Raw genomic sequence first — 21,128 nt, forward strand, 5'->3', positions numbered from 1 at the left:
TAACATGAAAGTTTAAAATACTGTGGATATGCCTACATATATAAATATATATATATGTATATATATATATTGATAAAATTAATTCTTTAGGTACCTACACACAAAAATGAATTTTTATGTTTTTGTAGTATTTTAGCTTAAACTATAAAAATTGAAGATAAAGTGCGATCAAAAAGTTGAAACTAAAATTAGATAATTCAGCTAATTGCAATTATATGGAGCTCATTTTTACTCCACTTCCTCGCAGCAGCTTTAATTCTTTCCTTTATTAACGGCCGGGAAATTTGGATACTCACTGAGCCTTTCAAGACATTTATTAATTGAAAACTTGTTTGTATTGTTGTGAATTTAAGATTTTATTTTAATTATAATAGATTATATTTTTAATGTTAGGTGTTTAAGTTAAAATTAATTTTAATACAAAAAATCTACATAACAATATTGTCGAACTAAAGCTGAGTCATAATGTTTTACATTGTATTGTATAAATTGGTTAGTAATATAAAAAGAAATATTTAGTATGCGTAGGTATGCTTGCAGTGTTAAAATTATAACTACAACTTTCTTTGAGTTTAATCGATTTATTGTAAGATTGACAAGGATATCCAGTTGGGATTATTGCTTGACTGTTGCTTTTACACTCTCCATTTTAATTTATGTCAAGCCTTATTCTGTTATGCGTATTTCTGCAATTCAACAGAGTTGAAATGAAAAAAAAAAATAATATTAAAAAGCAAATACATTATGGCTAAAACCAGGAACAACTAGTTTTTCGAGTCCATAAAAATGGTGTAGGTACCCAATGAAAAGTAATGCATACGCAAGCAGATTTATAATCAAATAGAATTATTCGGTCAGCCACTAAGTCAGAATAGGGCTAAGCTTTCTTCTGTGATTGATAAGCACCGATTGACAATTTTGACATTTTCTGTTTCCATTTGGTTAAATTGCTTGTTCAAAACTTATCTTATTCTTTCTTTAGAACAATTAGTGGGTTTTTATTTGCGTCTCAAGGATTCTTTTCGAGAATCCATTGTTGAAGAAAGATTTGACTTTGGGGCACTCGTACTGGAAGAGTTTCTTATGGAAGACAAATCTTCCTTGGATTTGGCGGTAGATGATTGCCTTCTCGATCGACTTGGTTGTTCGGTTCTCTTGTTTCGCTTGAGTGTGTTTGATGATACTTGAGTGATTGTGTTCTTTCGTGGAAGAGTTGACAGCTTCTTATCCTGTCAAATACAAATAATTTTATTGCAAAGGACGAAGTGCTGACATACTATAAATACCTTTTCGTTTTGTTCTTGTGAGTAATTGATCTCGTAACCTTCACTCATATGTTTTGGCTTCCAAGGTGCCAGCATCGATACTGAACGGGAGACAGATTTTGTCATTGGTTGAAGTTTATTCTTTCGTAGATCTTCGCGAGATGCTGCTCGCCGTCTTTCAGATGTCCCTTGGTATGGAATTGGTATGGCACCCACTGTCGTTGCATGAAGGTATACAATACTACGCTGACTTTGCATACTAGACTCTCCTTCAGTTCCAGAACTATCTGGAAGCCGTTGGTGTTCTCTAAAAATAAAGTGTTATAGGACAACATTAAATCATGAAAACTTAATGATCTCACCTAGAATGGAATCGTCGTTCGGCACTTCTTAATGGCTTTGGCAGAACATTGGCTCTATGGTTATGTTGATCAATACTGCTATTATGATTGGATGTTTTCTTTAGAGTTGACACCGATGTAGTCTGATGACGTTCGTTTTTCTTTCGATCTTCATATTGGGGGGAATGGCTTAATTTTTCCCTTGGTATCGACCTATTGACTGGAGTCAAGGGCTGTCTGTGATATTGATCCTCTGTTTCCGATCCACTTTCGGATATATCATCGAGGTTACGAGATCTGGAGTAATGTCGTCGTTTGCGGGTATCAGTTTCATCAGTACCATCTTCGTCGAGATTGTGAAGCGAACTACTGCGAAGGCGATTAGATAAAGCTGATTCATGTGTTTGATTTATGCGATCGAGGTTGAAGGCACTTTGAGAGTACTTTTGCGCCCGATTAAAAGTGGATACAGAAGGCCTTGATCTAAAATTTAAAGTTGTTGATTTATGATATATGTACATATGTACAGATATAGTAAATATTTAAAGTCTTACTTTTGAGTTGTATGGGCTCTTGATATCGTTGGAGGGTTAGAATCCAAATCAGTATCACCGAAAAAACGAAAATTTTTCGGGGGAATTGGCGGTGCAGCTGGTGGTGTTCGATAAGATCTACTCGTATGTTTAAGCTGGCTTGGGTCGTTTTCAATGCTTGCTGGAGGATAAGGCTTAGGAAAAATATTTGTAATTAGTAATTAAGTTGCACAAAATAATGAAATTTTACCTTTTCTTTTGATTTACTTTTTGATCTTCTTTCGATTGATTTAAACCATGAAGATTTTTCTGGTTTGGCTTCTACAGTGTTCCTTGCTAAAGTAGAATTCTTACGAACTGACTCTGAAGACGTTCGTTTGAGCAAAGGACTGGCTTTAGGAGTAGAAAGCCTACGGCGCATAGAAATATCGGTTGCGATCTGAAAAATTATTAATTAATTTAGAAAGAAAATATTTAATCAAATTTAATTTTAAAGTTTAATATTTTATTTTATTTTAATAATTCTACAAATTGTGAATTGTGTGCACAAAAAACAACCATTTTCAATCATTAAATATATGTTGACGACATTTTTGGCAAAGAAGACATCCTTCAACTAAATTAAACTAATTTTATAAAGAACACCTGTCTAAGGTAGTCGGTAGCCACCAAAGATATGGCCACGACACATTCCACTATTGTTGATGCCATATAGAAGTACAACACTTCCACAGGAGATACACAATCGAAAATCATGTTAATATACCAAGTGTACTCAAATGTATATGTGTTCCAGATTAGCCACAATAGACGAATATTTAGATAACCTCAAAAAGAAAAACTACTACACTACAGTGCGGGGAAAGAAGAAACCATATTGGGGGGTTGCTGAACTAGAAATACTCAGGAAACTTTGTAGAAGGCTTTTCAATCGTGCAAAAAAGACCAGACATCCCTAAGATTGGGACTCCTATAAGGAACCCTTAAAAAAGTATAAACAAAAATTGAGAATAGCCAAAAGATACTCATGGAAATCCTTCTGTAACTCAAAGAAGAATCTTTGGAGGCATTAAGGATAAGGAAGATTCTCTCCACAAATCCAACCATGTCTAGTTGTCTTAAAAACTCAGATGGTATATGGACTAACTCTTGCATAGAAACGCTCAACCTGCTACTAGACACCCACTTCCCGGATAGCTCCAAATCCGATAATACAACAAACCGTCCTGGATCGGGTATTAGCTTTTCCTCTAGGTCTTGTTACAAAAGAAAAATTGACATGGGCTCTGAACAGTTTCGAACCTTATAAATCTCCAGGTCAAGATCAAATCATACCAGCTGAGCTACAACATACCATCGATATAACTTTGCCCATCATTGAGATGATCTTCAAAAGTTGTCTAGATCTGGTCTATATACCTTAGCGATGGAAAGAAGTAAAGGTTGTTTTCATTCCCATTAAAGATCTTACCCTATTAGCTTATCATCATTTATTCTCAAAACTCTGGAACGATGGATTGATATCCAGGTACGTAATAGCATTGATAAGAGACTATCGATGTCTTAGCATGCTTACTGCAAAGGGAAATCGGTAGAAACAGCCTTGCACACTTTGGTAAGAACTATCGAATACTCCCTAAAGCAAAAGAAATATACTATAGTTGCATTCCTGGATATTGAGGGCGCTTTCAACAACGTTGACACATCCGCCATCACTTCTGCTATGACAACCCTAAACGTCGAATACCCACTCTGTGAGTTGATTAGTCTAATGCTAAAAAGTAGGATCATCAACTCTAAGATGGGCGATTTTTGTACGAAAAGGTCTGTCGGTAGAGGCACTCCGCAAGGAGGTGTTCTGTCCCCTCTCCTGTGGAACATAGTGGTTAACGAATTCCTAATATTCCTTGATAGGGAAGGCTACAGAGTGAATGTGTATGATGTTGCTATCGCCGTCACTAGAAAACATCCCAATACACTGAAAGACCTCCACCAAAACTCACTAAATAGGCTCACTAGACGGGCTGATCACTTCGGACTTAGTATTAATCCAAAAAAACAGAAGTCGTCCTTTTTACACCGAAAAACAAGATCCAAGTAATTGTACCTTCTTTAATAAAAGGTGTACCACAAATTTTTACCATAATGAAGCCAAATATGTTGGTCTGATGTAAGTCAGAAAATTAAATTGGAAAGAGTTAAGAAAGCTACAGTAGCTCTTTTCAATTGCAAGAAAGCCATAGAAAGCAAATGGGGTTTTCAACCTCGCATAATATATTGGCTATACACATCGGTCATCCGACTGGTTGCAGTAGAGTCCAACGCACTGCATGTGTCTGCTTAAGCGGGGCATTGAGAGCCACACCCTCAGCAGCGTTAGACACTCTCCTCCATCTGACACCATCGACATCTTCAGCAAACAAATGGCATCGAGTACAGCTATAAGACTCAACGCCTCATCTCTATGGACCAACAACAATGTGGGGAACTCCATCATTTTGAACCTCTTCTATTCTATACCAAAGTAGTGGTGTGTACTCAGAAAAGCCTAATCTAGGCATCTCTTTTCGCCTCCCTTTTTTTTTTATAATAAGCGCACACTCAAGGGGATATATTGCCCTTATTATGTAGACACAGTGTGAGCAATAGGAAAGGGAGAGAGGGGTTGAAAGGAGATGTCGGTGCACATTGGTTTTGAATTCCTGAATATTGCAATAGCTGGGAAAGACAGAGTGTGGTAAGGCATTCCACATTCGCATAGTACGGCTAAAGAACGAATCTCTATACTTGACAGTACGACCGAAGATGGGCTCGAGGGTATATTGATGAGCATTCCTAGAAGCGCGAGTATTACGGTTGAACTGTTTAAGGGGAGGAATGCAGCTTGCTATTTCTTTAGAGCATAAACCATTAAAATAACGGTAAAAAAGCGTGAGACAAGAAACATTTCGACGATGTTCAAGTGACGTAAATGATCTTATGATCGTAATATCACCAATCAATCTAAATGCTCTACGTTCAATACTATCCAAGAGGCTTAAGTAAGTTGCAGGAGCACCAGCCCAGATATGGGAGTTATACTCAAGCTTTGGACGTATATAAGACTTGTAAATAACAGCCAGATCAGAGGGGGAGAAAAACTTCTTGCATCGCCTTAGAAAACCCAAACATCTTGCGGCATTTTTGGCGACATCGCGTATGTGATCGTTCCACAAAAGGTGGTTGGTGAAACACATACCAAGAATATCCAGATGTTCAGTTTCCTCGATGCAAGTGGCATTTATGGATAATGGCAGGGGGGTATATTTCGCTTTAACAAGACAGCATTGCGTTTTCGAAGCATTAAATTCCACGCGGTTTCTTATTCCCCATTGTACAATGCTGTTAAGGTCGGAATTTAATGAGCTTATCATATTTTGTCGTTGCAGTTCCACATCCGAAGAAGAGGGGTGTGAATCTGAAAACGAATATGAAAAGCTAAGCGTACTATCGTCCCTAATGATTGTAGCGTCTTCCAAGCGGAAATTTTAGCGATCAAAGAGGTTCTCTCTTGGCTAACAACTTCTGTCATCCGCATCTTCTCTGACAGTCAGGCTGCTATTAAATCTCTTGACGGTGTCTCAACCAAATCTCAAACGGCCCTCGACTGTCGATCGTCTCGTATGGAGATGGCGCAGCAATTTAACATTCACCTCTGTTTGGTGCTGGGCCACAGAGACATCACAGGAAATTGTAGAGCATATGAACTCGCTAAAAATTTAACCTTACGACAACAAACAATTTACCAACATGCGCAGCCACAAAACTCATATGGCCTTCGCTGGACCTAAGGCGCTCTAAAGAATTGTTATCTCAAAGCAGACTTCATATTAGCTCCCTAATGGGTGTCCTTATGGGACACTGTTTTATAGGCAGACACGCAATATGACTTGGTGTATAATCATATGACTTCTGCAGGAGCTGTATGGACGAAAAAGAAGAGGAAACAATCTCTCACCTTCTCTGCACTTGCCCTTCTCTTTCAAGACGCAGACTTTATCTCGAAGAGTACCTTTTTGATAATCCCAGTGAACTAGCTAATAAGGATATCAAATATGGTTTTACTAGTAAGAAGTAATTCTCTAGATTCATGTGGTGTCACAATGGGCCTTTTCTTTTGGCCTAAGTGTGTGGGTTCTGTATCCACAGCCATTTAAATCTAACCTAACCTAACCCAACTATACACTTTTAGCCAGAGGACATTCTTAGTTTTGCAAAACACGTAAAGTTATTATAATTATAAGTAAATTTGACTGGATAACCTTTTAGGGTCGAGCTAAAGAGAACTTTTTATATTTTAATTAAATATATTGAATTTATTTATTATTTAAAAAATGTAAGCTCTTGAAGAAAGGAGGTTGAATTACTTCATGATCTTCAGGTGATATTTTTCAACCCTTGTTTTCTTTGTTTCGAATAACTTTAAACACTTTCAAATAACATGGATGGGTAACGTTGGAGTATTAGGATATTTTTTAATAAACTATGAATGTTACAATCTTTCGAAAATGTATGAAAATGCTACATAGAAATGGTATTTTCACAATGTAATAAGCAGAGACATAATACAAACACCAATCTTAGTTTACTTAGTCAATTAAATTTTAACAACTATAATTATTAATCTATTAAGAAAGTTTAACAGAAAAAAATTCTCAGTATGGGCACATTACTAATTTCTTAAAATGAATGATCCTATTTTATTGAAGCAAAACCATGCCCTTCATACCTTTAGTATACAATTCTAAATATGCAAGAGACAAGAAAGCGCATTGTAAAAAAAGGACTAGTACGTGGCGAAGAAATCTGTAATTTTTTATAAACATTTCAATTTATATCTTCATCTCAGTTACGCTTGACTTGATAAGATTTTTTAAAGCCGACTGTCAGGCATTTGCTATGTTGCCAAACAAAAGAATGAAAAAGCAAAAATGATGAGCAACCTACTTCATCGTTCGCTACCCATGCAATTTTTGTGCACTATGGTCATTAATTCTTCACTTGAAACTTCTCTGTTCTTCTAACAAAACTTAATCGTAGCTTAAGATTTCAACTTCAATGAAAACTTAAATGTTCATTATACTTAAAGTAGGTATAATTTTCGCCCTCACAATTCATACTTTTGAAATTTGAAAGACGTGGGTTGTATTCTTTATTATAAATATATTGTATATTTATTTATGCACAATAATTTCTAACTTCAGAGCGATATGCGACGAGCTCTGACTGAGAGGGTTTACCAATGAAAATATGTTTACATATCTAGGTACATAGGTTTGACTTTTTGAGACAGAAAAAATATTGTATAGTGTTGTTTTTGTTTGTTCAAGAATTAAGTCATCGTAATAATTTGGCTTTATGATCATTTTTATGTTTTTTATACACACACATGCCCACATAACCCCCGGCACGCCACCGTAATGATCTAAAGTTCTGGAGGTAAGTATATACATACATATAGAAATACCTTTTACGAGAATAATTTATTCACGTTATTAGTCGCTCAAATAGGAAATGACGTAGGTTGAACAAGTATATTTTCGTCTTAATTGTAAAAGAATGCCATTCGTAGTCATAATAATAAGTCCAGAGATTTGATTGACAAGCCACAAAGCTGAACAATTTTGTTGAAAATACTTTTCTTATTATTAAACACCGTCTTTGGAATTTAGGAGAACTTGGCAAGATTGTTAAGCCTTGAAAAAAGAAGACGCATGGAAATGTCTGATCATTCCTCGCATGCACAAGGAAATTCTGCTTAAAAATTTAAGCTTTCATTTTGATTCCTTCAAGTAAGTAAGTATGGTCGTGGACCACTTTGAGCTTATCGAATTTCTGTGGAACCTACATTAAAAATAAACTGAACTGAAATTTACAATTCATAAATATCGGGCAATTTGTTTCAATTGTTAAACTATGAGTCAAAGATAATAGTATGTAACACCTGTACCTACAGTACTGTGCAAAACATTTGAAACTGTCATCGCTATCAAAAAAAACGAACATTCGTATGTACAAACGTTGTTCCATTGAAATTATTTTTATTGCTTTAGACTTTTGTAAGTATCACCTTATTGTTCATAATCTTAAAGCACTGATCCACAGAAAATTTCTACAAATGAACTACTTTTACAAAAATAATAAAGATTTCAGCTGTGCAAAACATTTGCAACTACTACACATTTCTCTTTTCGTCTCATTTTAATAACGGTTTGTTTGATTTATTTTGAAGTTGGTAAGTTTATACGTGTAGCTTGATTTGTTTAGTTAGTTTTCGCCGGGACTGGTCGATTTTTTTAAAATAAATTCTTTTTAAATTGAAAAAAAGGTTTTGTTTTAAAAATGGCGTGAAGTAATTATTCACCGGATCTAAAATATAGAATTTTGAGTGATTTCAAAAAATAGCACAACAAAAAAAATTCAAAAAAATATTCCATTCAAATATCAGCTAGTATTTGTAGAATCATCAAAAGTGAAAATGTGTTATGCCATCATAGAGGCGGAAGCCCTCGAAGAATCACAGCAAAAGATGATTAAAAAATAACAAATTTCTTCCAAAGAAAACCCACATAATCATCCAGGGAAGCAAAGATTTTTCAAATTTTCAATTGAAAAAAATTAAGAAAACATCCCTCTGTTGGACTGAAAACGTGTGGAAACTGATGAAGAGGGAAGAAGCTAAAGATGCGGTCACTTATTGAAAGAGTAATTCAGGTGTGGAATCACAACCCACAAATACAATAAACAGTCAAATCATGCATTGACAGTATGCCGCGCGGAATTGAGGCTCTTATTAATGCAAAACGAGGTTCAACAAAATATTAAACAAAATTACAAAAATAACAACAAAAAACTAAAAATATTAATTTAAAAAAGAAATATTTAAATCTGTTGCTTGTAGTTTATACTCTGCATACAAAATAATTTAAATGCATTACAATATTTGACATAATATAATATTAAGACATCTTTATAACACCAAGTAGAAGCTGGCCACAAAGTGGATTACAGAAAAAAAGATTAAGGTTTTACCATAGCCAGCCCAATCCCCGGACTTAAATCCAATCGAGAACCTGTGGGAAATTGTGAAGAGAAAGATTGGGAGAAACATTTCTTAGTACAAAAGTGACCTATTCGCTGGAATTCAGAGGCATTTTGTATTTCATTGGTAAGAACATCACCAATCGTATTGTCTTCTTCCAACCAAATAGCTTCTGATCCACTTTTAGGAGATTCGAGTGGAAGCCAAGCAATTTAAGTTCTTTCAAGAGAACATTATTTTGTACCCGATCAAACCCCTTGGAAAAATCGGTGTAGATTACACCCACTTGAGTAAGATTTTCTAAACAACCAAGACAATAATTTGTAAAAATTGCTAAATTTGTTGCAGTAGACCTACCACTCATAAAGCCATGCCGATGCAGGGAAATAAGGCTTTAAACTAAACTAATAATAATAATTTGGGGATTAGCTGAAGCTTAGCAATAGGTCTATAATTTTTCACAGATGCTTTAGATCCAGATTTATGCAAAGGTGTTATCAGAGAACGTTTCCATGTATCTAAAAATACTCCTTATTTCAAGGACAAGGTAAAAATATAGCAATGTGGTGTTTTAAGGTTATATTTACAAAACTTCAAAACTAAAGGTGGCATATTGTCCGGTGCAGCAGAGAAACATAAAGAAAACATAATAATATTTTCAACTTCCACCCTAAGTAAGTTATTAATTCCGAGGCTTTTAATCATAAGAACCATACCGTAGAATATAAAATACCATTGATTGAAAAAGAATACATTTATCCATTGAATTTAAAAAAAATTGGTCACACTCTAAAAATTTAATACGCAAAATAAAATGGCTGAATACTGTTAAATAGTCAACATACCTTAGGCTCAAGCAAGTCATTTTGTTGACTTGTACGGTGTTCACGATACCTCGAACGCATTTCTTCCTCTTTTACCATATATTTGTCCTTAATGCCACCAGTATCAAGTGCGGACACGCTCTTTTCATTCGTCATCACACTCGATTCACGTTCTTTCTTCCGGTTTCCACTGAAAAGCAATTTCACTTTTTGAAAACTACCTACTTTCTTATTTCGCTTAAGGGTATCTTCTTTAGGATTAGTTTGATGACTAGATGCTGCAGATTGTGAAGAATTTTCTTTATTATTTCGCCACTGCAAAGTAGAGGTAGAAGATTTTGGATATTTGTCTAATCGTGGGTCAAAATGGGAGCCATCATCGATGCTTCGTTCACGGTATACAAAATCATATCGTTTACGATGCGGATGTTGGTTTTCTGTGTGTCGACGTTCCTTTTTGATGAAAAGCTCACAAGCCGCAACATCGTCTTTAAACGTTCGCTTACGCCATCTGCAAAAATAATTATTATTGTGAAAACCAAATTACTTTTGCTCTTCATGATGAAATTTTAATACCACATAGATAATTAAAATTATTAAAAACTATTTTGGGCTTAAGGGTAAACAATTCATTCAAACATTTTTAAATGTAAACAATTAATTCAAACATTTTTAAATGTATTGTGCATATTGTATATGTAACTGTACCTTACAGTGGTGTTAATGTAGGCATTTTTGACTTTTAAGATTTTCCATGGCCTTTATATTCGTTTGCGTAAATTTATAAATTTATAAAGTTTGTTAACCTAATTTCATCACATCGTTATGGAAACTGACCTTGACGTAGGTAAATTCTGCGGCGGATATACGTACGATATTTTAATAATACCATAAATCTAATCAAGTTTTCACGAACTTAACTTAACTCAGTTCAAATATTGCTTACACTTTCGTGGCTGGCAGTTTAAAATAAAATTCAAACTAAAATAAAAAAAACACTTACTTTAAACTCCCACTTCCATTTATTGCTTCCCTTCGAAAGTCGTTCTCGATACCCGAGTCTCCTTTGTCGAAACTTCTTTGTTGAAGTTTGTCTCTCTTCAAACTGTTCTGCCAAGTTTCTGCTTCCGAAGAATTTATTTTACTAATTATTCTATGGTTTTCTGGAGAAGACCTGCTCGTATCTATATTACTAACAAGATGCGAGTCTATACTGCTAGGCTCGTAACCATTTAAAGTAAAGTTATTGTCTATTGATTTTCCAGCTGAATCTAGGCGTTCTCTACGTCGTGACTCTCTTACGATAAGTTTACCTTGAGGATCTAATTGTCCCTCCCGCTCATAAGTTTCCTTATTCCTACCTGTTCCATCGTCGTAATATTTTGTGTGAACATAGCGTGAGGTATGATGCCTATGGTGACCATTATTTTTATTTGGAGCAATCATATCCAAATAAGATCTCTCCGGGGAATACTTATTCATGATCTCTTCTGTTCTTAGTTTATGGTAACGGTAATAATCATCCCTCTCTGGTGTCGTGTACTGAGGATGTCCTGCTTCGAGAAATTCTTCACGCACTCTGTAGCCATCAGGGGAGGCGCAATATTCTATTGATATTGTTTCCGGCGGCGGCGGTGCAAAGCTTCTTGACCTAATTCTTGACTCTAGATTAGCTCTTCGACGGCTCAAGGTATTTATCTCGTTAAATGATTTCGGTTGTACCACATCTGGCGGAGTGACACTTCTAATAATGGGTACGATAGGATTATCAGAATGATTTTTGCTACGTTGATCATAGCTTAGATGTTGAGACTCTTCTTCATAATATTTACGTGTTTCGGCACCTAAACCCTCGTCATCATCGCTTAGATTGCGGGGACTTAATTGCTGCCAAGGGGACGGAGACTTTTGTATTCGAATCATGGTAGGTCCTTTAACGTTAGAAAATCCTTCTCTTTCTGGACTGATGATAACACGTGATGGTGGTTCTATCCTAATTGCACTGGATGTTTGATGACTAGATGGATAATCAAGAACGTCTTCCGATGAGTAAGTAGTTGATTTGCCGTTTTGACTATATTGAAGTGAATTTTTAAAAGCTGTTGGCCGCTTCAAAGGCCTTTCTTCTTCAACAAGTTGTGCGTATATAATGTTTTCGTTAGGTCGAGTATATGAAAATGCTGGACCTGATATTGTAGGTGGGGGCGAAAATCTTTCCATCGACAATCGCTTAACCATTCCATTTACAGTCAGTCCTTTTGTAAGAGTTGGCTTTTTAGGAGGTATCTGAGAGCTGTGCATATCCTCTAAGGATTTTATCTTATTTTGCTGCAGTGCTTGAATCGTTTCAGCTATGGGCTTTGAGGGTACGAGATCTAGATCTTCGTGGTTTGTATAGCCTATGTTTCCACTTAGTTTTGGCTCTGTATTATATTTTGTCAAAAAATCAGTTAACTTTGTTGCATTTTTTTCATGTGCGGTAATGGCTTCAGACTTTCGGCGCTCACAATTAAAGAGTTCCTCAAAGTATTCCTCTTTTTGTGCGTTCTCGATTATTGGGCTTAATTGTATGGGCTTTCCGCTGTTTGTGGCTAAATCTTCTTTCTCAGAATTCTTCCGCTGTGATAGATTTGATTCTTTGTTCGAGCCAACATCACTTTTACTCCGAACCAATCGACGACCACCACTTTCTACAAAACGTGAAGTTCCTTGTTGGCCTGGATTGAGATTGGAATCGCTTTTGCGGCTAAATATGTTAAATATCGATGGTTTTTTCGATTTTTTTGAGGAAGCGTCACTAACGCTCCTGGTGACTGGTTTTTGAACTGACTTTTTCTTGCGCGTTGGAAGGGAATTAAATTTATTAGAACCAGATAATTTATTGTTTAAGTTTTTTATCTGCGAGGGAATATTTTTTCCACTTTCGGCCTTGCACTTTATTTTTTCTGCCTGTGCCAGAACATGAGCTGCTTCTTTGCGAATGCTTTCCTCAGACAGATCTGCAGGTAGCTCTCTGCGTAAGTGTTGAGTACTTGGTGGCTGAAGGTTTTTAGTTTCGATTTTCGATTTTTCACTAGGACGTGTTCCTAAAAGCAAATATTAAAATAATTAGAATATGCATAAGTTGTTAAGTTAAAATTTAAATAAAACTCAATTAACATTATTAAAAAAAGAAGAAAAAATAAAAGTAAGAAAAACTTGAGCTTGAAGGCTTTATTTATATACTTCGATTTTAATATGCTGTCTGCATTCTTTCTATCTGTATTATATAAAAAATTATTTAACAAAAAAATGTTCATTATTTTTTAACCAAAAAATCTTAATGAAAAACGATTAAATATTTTATTAGAACTTTAAATGGTATATAATACAGAAGCAGTTAAAATGCACTCAAGGTCAATTCAAAATATAGCTTAAAGATCTATTTTTGAACTTCCTGATTAAATTGTTAACCATCAAAAGAATTTAATATATTCCTTACTAAACGAGTCGCCTAAGTTGCTCCAGCTTACTACAGTGTGCCTACACCTGAAGCAAAAACTAAAACAACAAACAGTCACTTATTTCTCAAAGAACGTATGACCTTGATTCTACTTCCACTAGTGTGTGTAATATAATTCGACCACCTACTGTTGTTGACAGGTCATGAAGCATTTACTTTTGAAACCATAAGGCAGTTGCGAATTCGCGAATTGTTGAGGTGGCTAACATTCGCATTCTGTGTAAAAAAAAAACATACACCAACTGCTATAGTTACATATGTATATAGCAACTAGTTGTTGTATACATATGCACTCGTAAAAACACATAGGCCAGGTATATTTATGAATATCATTAGCATTTTATTCTCAAGGTCGCGTCTGGCATGATTATGTCTGTAATTGGTTTTAAGAGTTTTGTTACCCATGATGTGGACAACATAAATAATGCAATGGAATGCTACAAGCTGGTAAATGTAGAGTAAATATAGATCGGTGCCCGTGCCTGTTCTTGATTTCACCTTTTAAATTTTAAAATAATTTAACAGATCACGATATTTTGGTTACCGCAGATAAATTGAACAATTGACAATGGTCTGTTGTAATAAACAACCAATAAGGCTAGAAAGTGGTCATCCAATTATTAATAATTTACAGGGACTCAAGGAGTTATAAGTGCCCTTTATTTGTTTATATTTAAGCACAGTAAGTGCGTTTTTTGGTATTCCATATATAGTAAAGTGAGAAATTGCCAACAAAACGATCCGCAGAAGCCAGATTTTTGTATTTAAAAATTGGTACAGCTGAAAGAAGATATGTCAAAATAATAATTTGAAAAAAAAAACACATAAATACAAGAAAGTTTTGTGAAAATCAAATGTTGAAATTAACTTAGCAAAAAAAAACTAGCTGAAACTAATAAAACGGACAATTTTCAAGAATAAATGCTAAGAAAACATCTGGAAATTGAGATTCTATAAAAATTTGTGAAGAAAAACCTGTGTGGAGGAGTTAGTTTTATAGATAATGCAATATGGTCTGTTTATTTGCATGTTTGTGTACAAAAATATAGTTTTGGTTTAATCAAATAAAAACAAAATTGCACATGGAGTAAATATCATATTCTTATATGGTGCTGAACTATTCAGTTTTTCATTGTTTAACACAAATAAAACTATCTCACTTGAACTTCACAAAAAACATCAAAACAGCATTTGCATTTTAGAAAGTGCTGTCAAAGTTAATCATTTTTAAATGTTCTTGTGCGGTGGAAACAACATGAAGATTTATTTATGCTAAACTATGATAAACCTTTGGTGGAAACATAGAAAAACTTAATTATCTTTTCTATTGTTTTCTTTTGCAAAATAAGCCCAGTTAATCCATTTTCATAACCAAAACTAAATAATATCAACAGTAACAGATTGATTTTTCCCCAATGGAAAACACATACATAATTCCAAATGCACAACTACTCAACGAACAAAGCCATCGAGATACAAATGCAATATCAATCGTACCAACATTTAAGAACCAAATCACATAAGATTGAGACTCGTATAAATGTCAAAAACCCATCCATAGTAAGATTCTACTCTAACTTTTATCGGTGTTATTCATGCTATGGATATTGTTTTTGTTATTCGTGTAAAATCCTGCTATACTATGGATAGATTTAATAACATAACACGGGTAGTGCGAGCGCTAGGAAAGGATTTAAAAGGAAATACCGGAAAACAGAGTTGGCCAAAAATTCCACATTCTTGATGTGCGGTTTACGAAAGAATCTCTTTACTTGATAGTACGCCCAAAATTGGGCTCAAATGTAAACTGATCAGCAATCCTGGAAGTGCGAGTATTAAGGCTGAAGAGTTTAAGAGGTGGAATGCAACATGGCTAATTCGGCAATACTTTGTTTGTACAGATATCGATAAAACAACGGAAGGCATATGAAACATTGGGCGGTTTTCGAGGGCTGTAAATGTTTCAGTTATAGTTCCATCGCCTATCATTTTTAAAGCACTCTTTTAAATTGTATCCAAGAGATTTAAACTTGTTTTAGAAGTAGCTGCCCTGATATGCAAAATATACTCAAGCTTTGGTAGATGGATATTTTGTAAAATACAGCCAGACAAAATTATTGCACAGTCAAAGAAATCCTAAGCACCTAGCAGCACTTTTGGAAATGTCGAGTATGTGATCATTCCATAAGAGGTAACTGTGATACACATCCCGAGTCCTGAAAAGCGATTATTTTTTTGGATGCAAGTGCCACTCATGGATAGTGGCATCTGGGTGGGTTACGCTTCAACGACAGGATACAGCGTTGAGTTTTTGAAGCATTCAATTCTACAAGGTTAATAAATCCCAATGCTGTCTAGGTCGGAATTTAATGAGCTTAACGTATGCTGCAGTTGAAGTTCCACATCCACAGACGAGATTCATCAATGCCAAAAGCAAGCATTTTCGATAAGAGAGCTTGGTGCCAAACTCTATCAAATGCTTTTGAAAACACATTTCTATTTGTAACTTTTTTTAAGCATATACAATAATAATCATGATAATGTTTACTTATTGTTTCTTTGAATTTGAAATTTAGTTTACTGATCTGTTAGTAAATGTTGGGATTATGCTTATTTTAACCGATTTTGACTGCATATATTATAAGTTTCAATCTTTATCCAGTTAAAGTTCAGAATGTATTGAAACGAATGAAAATTTTACATTTTTATGAAGTAATTTCTATTGATATATTGAAGTTCTTATCAATGATCACTGCAATATTTGAGTTTTACCTATTGTGTGAATATGAAACACTCTTTATTGAAATTTTAATGAAACTCCAACTATTTTAATTTAATAATTTTAAATAATAACTAATTCTGATTTATATTACTTTTATTTACTATGATTTTGCATGAATGGATATACTCAACTAAAACGACAATTACAAATATTCGCAAAAGTAATTTGGACCAAAGTTAAGGAAATTATACATACATATGTGGTGTAAAGCTTATGATTTTTACATTGCTCTCTACATGCATTAATATGAAGAAACAAACGCAGTTTTTTTTTAAACTTAGGCATCTACACGATTTTGAAAAGAGATCTCCATTCAATTCAAAGCTTCGATTCTTCCTTTAATTCAAATAGGCGTATACCGTGCATATTTTCATTATTAGATTTGGTATCCTATCACATTGTTAGGTATGTACTTTTACACTTAAGTTGCCAAGTTTATACAATATATGGCTCAAAATCACCAAGGTGCAGAATTGCCTTTGTTAGCAATTTAATGCCTTAAATCTTGAATTAATTGAAAAAAATGAATAAAATACTAAAACTAACCTGTTTTGTCTGTCCAACAAACAATATAATTTATTAATAAGGTGAATTTCGGGAATTCGGGAACCCGTCCTAAAAGCCAGCTGTCAGAGTATTTTTCGTCAGATAAATTATATCTAAATATTAAACACCTTTCTATTCATTATTCGTAGGGCGTTCATCAATAGTCCGTCATTCCGTGAACGTATTTATTGCATTAAATTATTGATGAAATTCTTTATTACGACTCGAAATAACAAAGGAACCTCAAATATGTTCCTATTGACAAAGTCAAATTGCATTTAAGATGGCCGGCGTATAATCAAATTGCGCTTTTATTTGAAATCGTCATTTCATGAACTGTCATTTCGGGAATGTTCCCGGACATGATTTGACGTATTTTCCTTTTAGAAGATTTTGTATGTATTGTTTTCATTATTGCTTATTTAATATAGATACATAATAAACAAATATTATAAATCAAATCTTAAATTATGTGCTTTGTTTTGTTCTTGTTGATTTTATCAAACTTAGAAAAACGTTCCCGAATTGATGGTTTCTATAAGATATTCAATACTAAAACATATTTCTAAAAAAGTATAGAATTCTGTGCGCTGCCCCGTCAAAGTTTATTAATATACAAATTTTAAAACAGTATAAGCTAAAAATCATCATTTTAGCTTGCAATTTTTTGTTGTCACTAAATCAATTCTGAAATTTGCAACCTTGGTGATTTGAGCTACATGCTTAATATACCTTATGTACACAAGTCAACTCGAATAACTATTATTTTGTTTTTGTCTGGCCAAAATTAATTAAATATTTTTATGAAAAAAAAACAAGTGGGTAGGTAGGTGGGTACTAACCAAGATTAGTAAGAAGTCTTATTACCTTTTTTGTTTATTTAAAAATAAAATTATATTTAAAACTTTTGAAGTGAATTAAAATTTCTTTTCGTAGTCTCGTTCATACCAAAATTGGTGTTTTATTTCCTGATCTTTAATGCACGCCATAGTTGACATTTAACCCCAACATTTGTATGGATATACACATATGTATGTATGTACAATGTTAAATATGAACGGGTGTTTTTTTAGACTTGTGGATTTCAATATGGCAATCATTTTTTGGATTTTGTCTTCTTGACAGCTGTTAATTAATATATGCTAAGTTAAGTTTGCCGTTTCATAATAAAAAGACTAACTCCTAAAAACCGTTTGAAAATCGCAACGCAACGAAACAGTCAATTTATTTAAGAAAACTTTTTGTGAGCGCATTACCACGCGTGGAGCGTATGTGGCGTGGCGTCCGAATTCTAGCGATTGAACAACGTTGAACCATAGTTTGTGGGGTTATGCGGCTTGTCCACATAGATAATTTCGAGACGTTTGACTCCTTGGAAGAGAATATTTGGCCGCGTCGTTCACTTTTCCGAAATCATTTTTAAAACATAATTTATATATGTTTTATTTCTTCTTTGTAGACCACACGCCTAAAAAAACTATCTTTAGAAGCTTAGTCTTTTATTTAGCAGATTTTTTCTCTGAAAATTTTCAATATTTAAATGTTATTTAAAAACTTTTTTCCATATAAGAGTACAGATATTATAAAGATGGTGGAAAGCAAAATGGAAAAATATATCTATTTGGAAAGTGTAACGCAATAATAATTGTGGGTGCCGACATAACATACCCACAAAATTTGATATGATAACTAAAATAGTTGCAATTTTATATTAAGAATTATAAAACAATCTTACAAATTCAAAAACCAAAAAAAAAATTAACACATATAAGCATAGGATGACAAAAAATATAGGTACCTATTATTTGTTCATGTTCATATTCACTTCATCCCATTAATTTATAATCAACTTGCTTTGAATTCGTTTCCATTTTCCACATTTAATTGTTATAGGTTCAATGTCAAACTAAAGATGAAGACATACAACAGTTGTCTTAACACTTTGTACACTTCGAGTCTTTAATATTTTTCTACAAGTAAGAAGGGTTTCACATATTAAAGAACAAAAGCAAAATAAAAACCCAAAAACTTTTAATTTATAAAACACAGTATAAGGTTCACAGTATAAAGACAAATAAACTTGAACTTTCTAACAAACAGTCGGTTCTACAGTTGGAACCTTATTGAACTTTTAAGCCAAGATAACTCCTCACTCAACCTCCCACAATTAGAATGATATACAAATTATGTCATATACAGAAAATGAAAAACACATACTAGCACAACATGGTTGAGGTAAAAATAATTTAATAACACCTCCACTCCACTTTTGCATACGTTAAACAAATATAAATAAATATGTTCCTATATTAAAAAGTTGAAATATAAAAATGACCATTTTAAACACTTTACCACTAACAAAGGTGTCCGAGGCTATGGATTTAAAGGCAGCGGGTGCACAGATATAGTTAAATTATGGGCAAAAACATATAAAACACTTGTACAATTTTATGAAACAAACAATAAACATATTAAGGCGCCTGTTATAGCTATCATTGGTTTTCATCATTGAAAGCAAACATTGGAATTTTCTTGACAGGTCGTTTATAGCTTTCATTAAAAATTTCTGATTGAAATCCACCGAAAAACTTTTACTGACAGAAATCTGTTATTGGAATTTTGTGGAATTGGAACACAAATCAGTGGAACGATTCGTTTCACTTTTGAACATAAAAGTATCAGCTATTCAAGAAAATGGATTACCGTCCAGAAAATAGATGAAATTTTGAATGATAGCTATAATCGACCTGTCAAGAAAATTCCAATATTTGCTTTCAATGACGAAAACCAATTATAGCTATAACTGGCGACTAATACTTAAATTTCTTTTTGGTTGTTTTTCGAGTTAGTTTTAAATGCTGATTTCGAATCTGAACTTCGAACAATATTGGTACATTATGTACACGTATTTAAAATATTTCAAAAAGTTAGTGTTGCAGAATTGTTTGGAGGAAAGTTTTGTTACAAAACCAAGATTACTCTTTAGCCGTTTGAGTATAAATGTTCCAGCATTTCTTTAAGGTGTATGTGGGACGGGTAAGATTTATTATAAATGATATACTCGAACATGTTTGTCTTTTTTGAATTTTAAAAAGTTGTATTTCAAAAATCTGATATGATACATTTTAAATTCGGATTCGAATTAAGGCCATCATTACCAGGAACCAACTCTTGTCGACTAGACTAATCTTCACTAAAAACTTTATTTGTCAGAATACGAAGATATAACTATAGAGTCAGTTTATTTATAGATGAATACCTTTAGTCAATATGATTATTGCAGTCCTTCAATCTTCAAATGGACTTCAAATTAAAATTTGTAACTATAAGTTCATAAACTGAGTGCAGTATATATCAGCTGCCTGCCTATACTTTTAGTTTAGTCAGTGCACATCTTACTTCCTGTGAAGACACTGTTACTTCTTACAACTTTATCTCTTGGTAGAATATATCATATCAATTTTTTTCATAATTAGCAAACACTAAAAGGTTTGTGTTAATACGCCAAAGACACCGCGTGAGCATTAGAAAAAGAGGGAAGGGTCGAATGGGAGGTGTCGGTGTAAATTGATTTTTAATTGATGATTGCATTGATAGGGAAAGATAGAGCGTAGCAAGGCATTCAACATTCGCGTAGTAGCTTAAAAATGAATCTCTTTAGTTCATAGTACAGAAGAAGTTGGACTCAAGGGTATACTGATGGGCATTCCTAGAAGCGCGGGTAAAAATCAATAAATAACAAATAAAGTAGGTGGTGCAACAGTCTGTAGAGAATCAGGGCATAGTGACTTACAACTCTCAACTATTCCTGTGTGCAAGTAATTGCAGGAATGGAGGGGACGTACAGTTTATATGCCGAATCCGAACGGCTAATTTTGAGAAAACACTTTTTCATGATAAGAATTACTCTTGGAGAATTTGTCAATTCCAAGAGGCTTAAACAAGTTATTGTAGCACCAGGGTTATATTCAAGTTTCGGAGGTATATAGGTTTTTTAGATTGTAGCAACATCAGACAGAGAGAAAAATGTGTGCAAGGTCTCAAAAAACCTAGACATCTCGCGGCATTTTTGGCGCTTATGATCGCTCCATCCAAGGTAGTTGCTGAGACACATTCTGAGAATGTCGAAATTTTCAGTTTCGTTGATGCAAGTGCCACTCAACGAGGGTATATCTCACTTTAACGATACAAGACAGCATTGGGTTTTCGAAGCACTAAATTCGACACGGTTTTTTATTACCCATTGTACAATGC

General features: G+C 34.0%; 1 protein-coding gene across 1 annotated transcript in view; it reads right to left on the reverse strand.

Annotated features, from left to right (window-relative positions):
• Positions 1 to 328: 328 nt before the first annotated feature.
• LOC129949323 (uncharacterized) overlaps positions 329 to 21,128 on the reverse strand; it is a 37,979-nt gene continuing 17,179 nt past the window's right edge. The window contains exons 3-9 of the mRNA XM_056060713.1: positions 11,048 to 13,130; positions 10,066 to 10,555; positions 2,390 to 2,578; positions 2,161 to 2,333; positions 1,628 to 2,089; positions 1,287 to 1,572; positions 329 to 1,229 (exon numbers count right to left, since the gene is read on the reverse strand). Coding sequence (XP_055916688.1) covers positions 999 to 1,229; positions 1,287 to 1,572; positions 1,628 to 2,089; positions 2,161 to 2,333; positions 2,390 to 2,578; positions 10,066 to 10,555; positions 11,048 to 13,130 — 3,914 coding nt within the window. The 3' untranslated portion in view covers positions 329 to 998. The remainder of the gene's footprint in view (positions 1,230 to 1,286; positions 1,573 to 1,627; positions 2,090 to 2,160; positions 2,334 to 2,389; positions 2,579 to 10,065; positions 10,556 to 11,047; positions 13,131 to 21,128) is intronic.

The sequence above is a fragment of the Eupeodes corollae genome, chromosome 3 (genome assembly GCF_945859685.1).
Source record: "Eupeodes corollae chromosome 3, idEupCoro1.1, whole genome shotgun sequence".
NCBI classification, from domain to species: domain Eukaryota; kingdom Metazoa; phylum Arthropoda; class Insecta; order Diptera; family Syrphidae; genus Eupeodes; species Eupeodes corollae.